Raw genomic sequence first — 8,208 nt, forward strand, 5'->3', positions numbered from 1 at the left:
CGGCCAAACCGCCGCCCCCTGGGAATGCCGGCGGCGCTCACCGGCGGCGGGCGGCGGCAGGAGCAGGAGCGGCAGGAGCAGGAGCAGCAGCAGCGGAGGGGGTCGCCGCCCGCCGCCCCCGCCGCCCCGCGGGGCCATCGCCGCCGCCGCCGCCGCCGCCGCCGCCGCCGCCGCGGCTGCCGAGGGGCGCGCGCGCCACCGGCCGCCCCGCCGCGCACCGGCGGCCGTGACGTCACCCGCACCGCCCCCGCGGCACCGTCCCCGCGTCGCCATTGGTCCCCGAGCACGTCAATCAGCTCACCGCCCCGCCCACCGCCCGAGCGACGCCCCCTCCTCCGTCGGTCCCCCCCATCCCGGGAAGGACCCGGCGCTGACCGGGACACGGCGGGGACAGAAAAGGGAGATGGGAGGGTGGGTGGGTGGTGCGGGGCTGGGAACAGGGACGCGGGGCTGGGAGCGAGATATGCGTCTGGAACGGGGGCGCGGGACACGGGCTGAGGAAAGGGACATGAGGCTGGGGACAAGGGTATAGGCTGGGAACAGAAGTCTGGGGCTGAGGGAGAGGGTTTTGGGACTGTGGATAAGGCTATAGGCTGGGGACATGGACATAGGGTTGAGGACAAGGATATAGGCTGGGAACAGAGATACAGAGCTGAGGCAGGACTTGGGGCTGTGGAGAGGGATACAGCCTGAGGACTGCAGACAGGGATACAGATTGATGACAGGGACAATGACTGGGATCAGGACATGGATCTGCAGGCAGGGATATAGGCTGGCAGAGAGAGACATGGGGCTGGAATTGAGAAATGGGCTGGGAATGGGGTTACAGGGCACAGGGACATGGGCCAGGGAGGTCCAGGACAGGGACATGGGGCTGGAACTGAAACATGGGCTGGGAACAGGGATAGAAGGCTGGAGAAAGGGACACAGGCTGTGGGCAGGGACATGGGGCTGTGGACAAGGATACAGCTTGGGAACAGAGATATGGGGCTGAGGGAGAGGACATGGGGCTGCAGACAGGGATATAGGCTTGTGGAGAGGGACACTGGGCTAGGAACAGGGACAGTGACTTCGGACAGTGATATGGGTCTGGGGTACAAGGACAAAGGCTGGGGACAGGAGCCTGGATCTAGGGAAAAGAATATGTCCTGGGGACAGAGGGGTGGTGGAGAGGGACATGGGGCTGAGGGTGTGCACTGGGGCTGGGGGTGACAGGGCTACCTGTGGCAGCTGTTTGGGGGGGTTCAGTGTTTTTCTAACAGTGGCTGCCATCTTCTTATAGCAAATTTATAACATTTATCTTACAGAGGAGGTGTTCCAGAGGGGGGTTCGGGGCACCACATGCTGGGATGAGGGCATTGTGACTGGAAACGATCTCATCACACTTTCCCAAGCTCCCCTGACATCATCCCCAGACAGTCCTGACATCACCACCCTCCTTGGCCAGGATAGAGGCAGCTGGTTACCCATGGGAGCACTCCTCTCCCATCCCATACTCCCCACAGAACACCCCCCAGGAGTTGCCTTTTCATCCCACATACCTCAGGCATTCAGGGCTGTCCCGTGGCCCCACAACCCACATGCCACGGGCAGATAGCACCAGGGCCAGGGCAGCCACGGAGAGCCAGGAGCGCCCACAGCAGGACCCGCGGGGGTCCCACTGCTCTCCTGGGGTGAGCAGGGGGGACAATGCCTGTGTCCTGCCTGTGTCCTGGTGAGTTCTACTTCCAGCGGCTGCCCAGTGCTGGGCCTAGTCCAGCCCTGTCCCACAGTTCCCCCCACCTGATACTATCTTGTTCTCAAACTGGTCCCACTGCTTTTCCCACCCTGTCCCCATCCCACCGCTCACTCCATCTTGTTCTAGACCTAGTCTCATCCTGTTCCCATTCTGATCCATCCCATTCCCATCCCAATCCCGTCCAGTTCCTGTCACGGTCCCACCACTCCCCCTGTCCCATTCCCATCCCAGTCTTCTCCAGTTCCCATCCTGGTCTGGTCCTGTTCCCGTCCTTCTTTCCCCATCCTGTTTGCATCCCGGTCCTGTCCCATTCCTATTCCGATCCTGTCCTGTTCCCATCCTGATCCTGTCCTGTTCCCACCTTGGTCTCGTCTTGTTCCTGTCGCAGTCCCACCACTCCCTCCATCCTGTTCCAGTCCCAGTCCAGTCCCATTCCCGTCCCCGTCCCTCTCCCACCGCTCCCCCTTGTGTGTGTGTGTGTGTGGGGAGGGGGGGGATCCCAGGCCAATCCTGTCTCATTCCCATCCCGATCCTGTCCGATTCCCGTCCCTCTCCCCTCGTCCCGTTCCATCTCAGTCCTATCTGGTTTCCATTCCGGTCCCGTCCTGTTCCCATCTCGGTCCCGGCCCGTTCCCATCCCGGTCCCGTCCCGTTCCCGTCACGGTCCCACCACTCCCTCCTCCCTCTTCCAGTCCCGGTCCCGTCCCATTCCGGTTACGGTCCCACCCTCCCTCTGTCCCGTTCCCATCAAACTCCCGCCTCACTCCCATCCCATTCTCGACCCTTTGCCCCCGCCCGTGGCGCGTTTCTTCCCCCGGGCCGCCAGGGGGCCCTCTCACCCCGCTCCGCAGCGCCGCTCTGGCCCCGCTCTGTAGCCGGGCGCTATTGGTGGGGGCGGTGCCGCCATCCCCGTGTTGCGTGGCTGCCGGGCCATGGAGTTCCCCGCCGCTCTCTTCCCCTCGCACTTCGGAGCGGGCCCGCCGCGGGAGGAGCGCGGCCCGGCGCTGGCCGCTGGCTGGGGCGAGCACGGAGAGGTGCTGGAGGGCAGCCCCGGCCGCCGCCAGGTGAGGCCCTGCCCGCTCCGGCGCGGCCGAGGGAGCCCGGCGGGACACGCGGGCCCCGTTCTGAGTCTCCCGTTTTCCCCCCAGCAGGCGCAGCCGGCGTTCGTGCCCCGCCGAGGCGGGACGGGCGAGACCTGGGACCTCGCCGAGGCCGCGGCCGTGCCGGTGCTGCCGCCCAGCGCCGGTGAGAGCCGCGGGAGCAGCGGGGAATGCTGCGACCCTTCGGGGCACATCCCGTCCCGCCTCTGCCCCTGCCCGGGGATGCTGAGCGCTGTCCCGGTGCTCGTGTCCCAGTGCCAGGTGGCCCCTACCCTCTCCCCACAGGCCGATGGATCCCGTCGCCCGCTCCTCAGGACATCCTGTACCGCAGCAGTGTGTGCCGGAAGCTCCGGGCAGGCAGGTCTGGAGCCACCCTGGACTTCGCCAAGCAGGTGGGACCGGGGGCGCCGTGTCCTGCCAAGGAGGGCAGTGTGGGATCTCTGCACATCCCAACTTATCCCTGTCCTTCCCGCACAGCTGGGCCATTTCTTTGAAGATCATCCAGAGGACGCGTTCGGCTCCATGGGGCGGCTGCTGCACAAGAACTTCTACCTAGGCAACTCCAAACTGAAGGTCGGTGTCAGTCCTGGGGGAAACAGTGCTGTCCCCCACCATTCCCCCTGCAGCCCCAACCTCTGCCCGCTCCTCCCCACAGAGGCCGGCCCGGAGCAGCACCATCCGGATGACGACCCTCATGAAGGACATTGACCGCCTGGAGGCCCGGCGGTGAGTGTGTCCCCATGTCCCCAGCCCTGCAGAGCTCTCGTGGGGTTCCTCTGTCCCCTCGCCTGACACTGTCTGTGCCCTGCAGTGGCTGCCACCGGCAGCACTTGGCCTCCCGCCTGCGCTGGTTCTCCCACCTGTGCCGTGACTGGCTCTTTGAGGTGCCACTGGGGCTGCTGGCAGACTGCCTGCACGAGGAGCTGCTGCTGCAGTGGTCTGACCTGCTCTTCGACGACAGCCTCACAGGGGGGGCGCTGGCCTGGCTGCCCCCTGGCGACACAGGGTCACGCACCGGCCGCCTGGTGTACCCTGGAGGGCAGGCCATGAACCACCTCTGTATCCTTCCCACGGGGTTTCCCTGGGGAGGGACGGAAGGGGAGGGAAGGGAGGTCGTGTTGTATTGCCCTTAGCTGGCATCCCAGTTTTCCAGGACATGGTGCTGGAGGAGCTGCCCCGCGCCCGGGGCTCCCCGGCGCAGTTTGAACTCAGTGGGCGCATCCGGCAGGTGGCTGCAGCCCGGGTGGATGGCGAAGGTGAGCCAGCCCTGGGACAGGCAAGACTTGGGGTGGCGGGGTGGCAGGGACCCCCCAGGACACTGCCAGCTTATGTTCCACCTCCTTACCCCTGACAGATTTTGTTGGGGTCTGCTCAGACTATCACTGCGGAGTTTGGAGGGTGCCAGGCAGGACAGGGACAGCTCCCACCCCGCTGCAGGTCATCCGTACTGATGTGCCTGCCTCCTGCCTCACTGTCAGGTATGTGCTGCAGGACAGGGCTCTGCTTGTGCAGCCCTTCTCCCTGTGGGGGTGATGCCATGCCAGGCTTTTAGAGAGCATCCAAAAGAGGGCAATGAAGATGGTGAAGGGCCTTGAGGGGAAGCCACATGAGGAGCAGCTGAGGGCACTTGGTTCTGTTCAGCCTGGAGGAGACTGAGGAGAGACCTTATTGCAGTTCCAACTTCCTCATGAGGAGAAGAGGAGAGGCAGGCACTGATCTCTGCGGTGCCCAGTGAGAGAACCCAAGGGAATGGCCTGATCTCATATCAGGGTGGTTTTAGGTTTCATATTAGAGGAAGGTTCTTCTCCCAGAGGGTGCTTGGGCACTGGAATAGACTCCCTAGGGAAGTGGTCACAGCACCAGGTTGACAGAGTTTAAGAAGCGTTTGGATGATACTCTGGGGCACATGGTGTGACTCTCTTGGGGATGGTCCTGTGCAGGGCCAGGAGTTGGACTTTGATGATCTTTGTGGGCCCCTTCCAACTCAGCATATTCTGTGATTCTGTGATCCTGCAGCCCTCACCTCCCTGGGGAGCTAGCAGTCTGCACTCAGAGTGGGACCGTCTACCTCTGGAGCGTCGAGACAGGGTGAGATGAGGCACTCGGGGCTGGCTGGGAGCTCCTGCAGACAGCAGAGTCTCAGGGGGCGGGGGGCCCAAGTGAGAGGGGCAGCCCTTCCCTTTGCTGACACTGCCATCTCCCCACAGGCTGCAGCAGCTCCGCCATGACGCCCAGACCATGTTTTTTCGGGACCATTCCCCCTGGCGGTGGAGCGACTTCACTGCCCACCCACGGGTGCTGAGCTGCGCCGACCGCACCGGCCTGCAGTGCCTGGATGCCCGGGTGAGCCTGGGAGGGTGGGCCTGGGGCTGGGGGCAGGCAGGTGAGAGGGTCCCCCGGCCCAGAGTGCTGACTGCACCCCGCTGTGCCACTGCAGGCCCCCAAGAAATGCCACTTCGACTTGTTCAAGGTGGGCGAGGAAGCCGGCTGCCAGCAGGGCGAGCGCGTGGTGCTGCCCATGTACCTGGGCAGGGCTCACCCCTCACAGTACCTTGTCACCACCCAGGTGAGTCCCACCACAGCTGGCAGCTGGGAGAGACACCCAGCACAGCTGACTCTCCCAGTGCCTGTGGGGCAGGGGGGTCACTGTTGGGGTGTGCCCCTGCTGAGCCGTGCCCCCTGCCCCAGTTCTCCGTGTACGTGCTGGACGAGCGGTTGCCGCTGGTGCCTGTGCTGAAGTGGGCACACATGATGAAGGCCCCTCCGCTCTTTGCCCACCTGATGCCAGGGGATCCTGGGAGGACCCATAAGGTGCTGCTCGGCGCATCCCGCACCCAGGAACTGTTGCTGCTGCAATACCGGGGTGAGAGATGGAGCTCCAGGGGTGCTGCGCAGCTGGGGCTCCTCTGTGCCCATGTGCTAGCCTCCTCATGCTGGGACCAGCTGCTGCCCTGGCATCGGTGCTCACTGCCTGCTTTTTGGGGTGTGTTTCCTCAGGGGGCAGCCAGTCGGCCTGCCAGCTGGCAGGGGCTCCACAGAAGCTGCACAGCATCGCCGGGTGCCTGCAGCACCTGCCCACCCAGCTTCCACACCACCACCACCTGCTCCAGCAGCGCCTCGGAGCCCCGGCTGCAGGTGGGTGTCCCACACTGCTCTGGGGTGCAGGTCTTGGTGGGGGAGAAGGTGGAATGGAGGGGTAGTGTAGCCCTTGTCATGGCCTGGTTGGAGGGTGGCTGAAAAAGTGAAAGCAAAGCCCCAGATGACCCTGTGCAAGAGATTAATGACCTAGAAAATTATATGCGGGGCAGAGTCCAGCAGTGAGTGCCCACTGAGGAGTGGAGGCAACCCCAACTGCTGGCCAGGCCCGTGCAGGATCCCCAGGACTGGAACCCTGGTGAAAATGTCTCTCCTGTCCCTGCAGGGCTGGCTGCCACATTGCAGGGGGATGGGACGTGCGAGACCATGCTGGTTTTCCAGCTGTCCGAGGCTGGGGATGTCTTCTGCCAGAGGCTGACCCACGAGGCAGCACATCCCCCTTTACCCACCTCGAGGGATGAGGCCACAACAGCCCCTGGCTCTTCCCCTCTCTTCGAGGCTCCTGCCAGCAGCCCACTGGGCTTGGGCAGTGAGGAAGAAGAGGAGGAAGAGCAAACGTTCTACTTGTCCAACCTGGAGGTGATTATCAACGAGGAGGAGGAGAACACAGGCACACCAGCACCCCCAGAGGAAGCTGAACTACCTCAGGAGCCCTGTGCCAGCCCCCAGCCCAACCCAGCTGTGCCCAGCCCAGCTGCAGCCCTGCGTTACCACCGCTGGTTGAGGGCTCTTTTCAGAGGCTGCAGGGAGCCCCCCCAGAACTCCTTGCCCCCCAGCCTCAGCCAGAGGCGCCTCTTCACCCGCAAAGAGCTGGAGGGGCCAACAGGTCCCACTGCCCTGCAGAGGCAGGTGCGGCAGTGGCTGCGCCAGGTCATGCGGGAAGGGGGCCACATCCAGCACTGGGAGCCTGTGGCCCTCCATACCCCTCCCCTGCCGCAGCCCCTGGAGCCAGAGGGGGATCTGGACCATCTGAGCACCCGTCTGAGAGCAGCCTGGTCTGGGGACTGGGAGCAGTGGTGGGAGGACAGGACGAGCTTCAGCGTGGCACAGAGACAGCGGGCGCTGCGGGAGCGGCGGCGGCGGCAGAAACGAGCACGGGGCCGGCGCAGCCTCTCGGCCAGTTTTACGTCCTCCCTCACCTACCAGTCGGAGCTGTCTGAGCTCAGTGATGCAGGACCCCCGCTGCTCTCCCCTGGCCGCCCACACATTCTCTCCCAGGAGGGCTCCCCCTCAGCCAGCAGCCCCCTACCCGGCAGCCCCCCAGCCTCGCCAGCACCCGATGAAGCCCTGCTGTCCTCGCAGAGCCTGCACAGCCGCGGCATCCCCAAGGAGCGGCGGAAGACGCTGCGGGACTACCTGTCGGTGTGGGCTGAGGTGCCCCCTGAGCCCCCAGAGCTCCCTGGCAGCCAGGCCAGCCAGCTCTGCATCCCCTCCTCCCAGAGCCAGCTCTCTTCTGCCTCGCAGACCCGCCGCAAGCGGCCGCGCATGGGCTTCTGAGCGCCAATAAACCCGCCTGGGACAGCCTCGCACACGGGCTCCTCCATTTCGTGGTCACAACACCCGCCCGGTGGAGGGAGGGGAGGTCGGGTGGCATCCCCGGGGTCGTGGCTCCATCCGGGGAGCGAGTGATCCTGCCCCCCGTCGGAGGGTCCCGGCCGGGACACTGCGGCGTGGGGGCCATCTTCGCGTCACGCGTGGGCGCGGGCGGGTGCGGGCGCTTTAAGGGGCGTGGGGCGGGACCGAGGTATGAGTGACGGGGGGGCGGGAGCGGCGGCCATGGCGGCGGTGCTGGCGCGGGGCTTGGTGCGGGGCACGCTGCGAGTGGGGCAGGTGGGCGCGGGGGTGGAGGGACACACTGGGGTGGGACAGACACACCGGGGTGGGCTGGGGGGACAGGGGCAACGGGCCGGGCCCCCGCACAGGGCCGCGCTCCCCGCTGCTCCCGCCCTCGGGCAAGGTCCACGGCGGGCGTGAGCGCCGACCCGCGCACCCCCACGGCAGGGAACGGGGCCTCGGATCACCCGTGCGCACTCACCCCCACCCCGGCCTGCACCTCCGTGGGCACAACCCCCCTCGACACCCCCGTGGGCACAGCTCCCCGTCATCCCCATGGGCAGCCTCCCCCAGCACCCCCATATGCGTTACCCCCATGCGCAGTCCCCAAGACCCCTGTATGGATCCTAACGATCCCCACGTGCACCCCCCACCACACCCCCCATGCGTTAGTCCAGTCACCCCCAAGTGCATTCCCCCATTACACACCCCACCACCCCC

At 65.5% G+C, this 8,208-nt stretch overlaps 3 protein-coding genes across 3 annotated transcripts in view; 2 read left to right on the forward strand and 1 right to left on the reverse strand.

Annotated features, from left to right (window-relative positions):
* Window positions 1-2,645, reverse strand: part of TMEM8B (transmembrane protein 8B) — a 12,844-nt gene extending 10,199 nt beyond the window's left edge. The window contains exons 1-2 of the mRNA XM_027907208.1: window positions 2,578-2,645; window positions 42-127 (exon numbers count right to left, since the gene is read on the reverse strand). Of these exons, the coding sequence (XP_027763009.1) occupies window positions 42-127; window positions 2,578-2,645 (154 nt within the window). The remainder of the gene's footprint in view (window positions 1-41; window positions 128-2,577) is intronic.
* Window positions 2,646-3,027: 382 nt separating this feature from the next.
* Window positions 3,028-7,460, forward strand: TAF1C (TATA-box binding protein associated factor, RNA polymerase I subunit C). Its single transcript, XM_027906703.1, has 12 exons — window positions 3,028-3,230; window positions 3,316-3,411; window positions 3,494-3,564; window positions 3,650-3,897; window positions 3,984-4,094; window positions 4,193-4,316; window positions 4,855-4,926; window positions 5,046-5,181; window positions 5,276-5,404; window positions 5,527-5,701; window positions 5,836-5,973; window positions 6,260-7,460. The coding sequence occupies exons 2-12, from the start codon at window positions 3,361-3,363 to the stop codon at window positions 7,429-7,431; spliced, it is 2,427 nt and encodes an 808-aa protein (XP_027762504.1). The 5' UTR covers window positions 3,028-3,230; window positions 3,316-3,360; the 3' UTR covers window positions 7,432-7,460.
* Window positions 7,461-7,705: 245 nt separating this feature from the next.
* Window positions 7,706-8,208, forward strand: part of HINT2 (histidine triad nucleotide binding protein 2) — a 1,877-nt gene continuing 1,374 nt past the window's right edge. Inside the window, exon 1 of the mRNA XM_027906730.1 lies at window positions 7,706-7,764. Coding sequence (XP_027762531.1) covers window positions 7,711-7,764 — 54 coding nt within the window. The 5' untranslated portion in view covers window positions 7,706-7,710. The remainder of the gene's footprint in view (window positions 7,765-8,208) is intronic.

Source organism: Empidonax traillii, unplaced genomic scaffold (genome assembly GCF_003031625.1).
Source record: "Empidonax traillii isolate 1590-97213 ecotype Southwest subspecies unplaced genomic scaffold, ASM303162v1 scaffold26:size2357266, whole genome shotgun sequence".
NCBI lineage: Eukaryota > Metazoa > Chordata > Aves > Passeriformes > Tyrannidae > Empidonax > Empidonax traillii.

Bases quoted from the DNA above. Each gene is read 5' to 3' on its own strand.
- TAF1C (XM_027906703.1), top strand. From the start codon at position 3,361: ATGGGGCGGCTGCTGCACAAGAACTTCTACCTAGGCAACTCCAAACTG. The intron at 4,317-4,854 runs GTATGTGCTGCA...GTGATCCTGCAG, and splicing joins GCCTCCTGCCTCACTGTCAG to CCCTCACCTCCCTGGGGAGC. The intron at 5,182-5,275 runs GTGAGCCTGGGA...GTGCCACTGCAG, and splicing joins TGCAGTGCCTGGATGCCCGG to GCCCCCAAGAAATGCCACTT.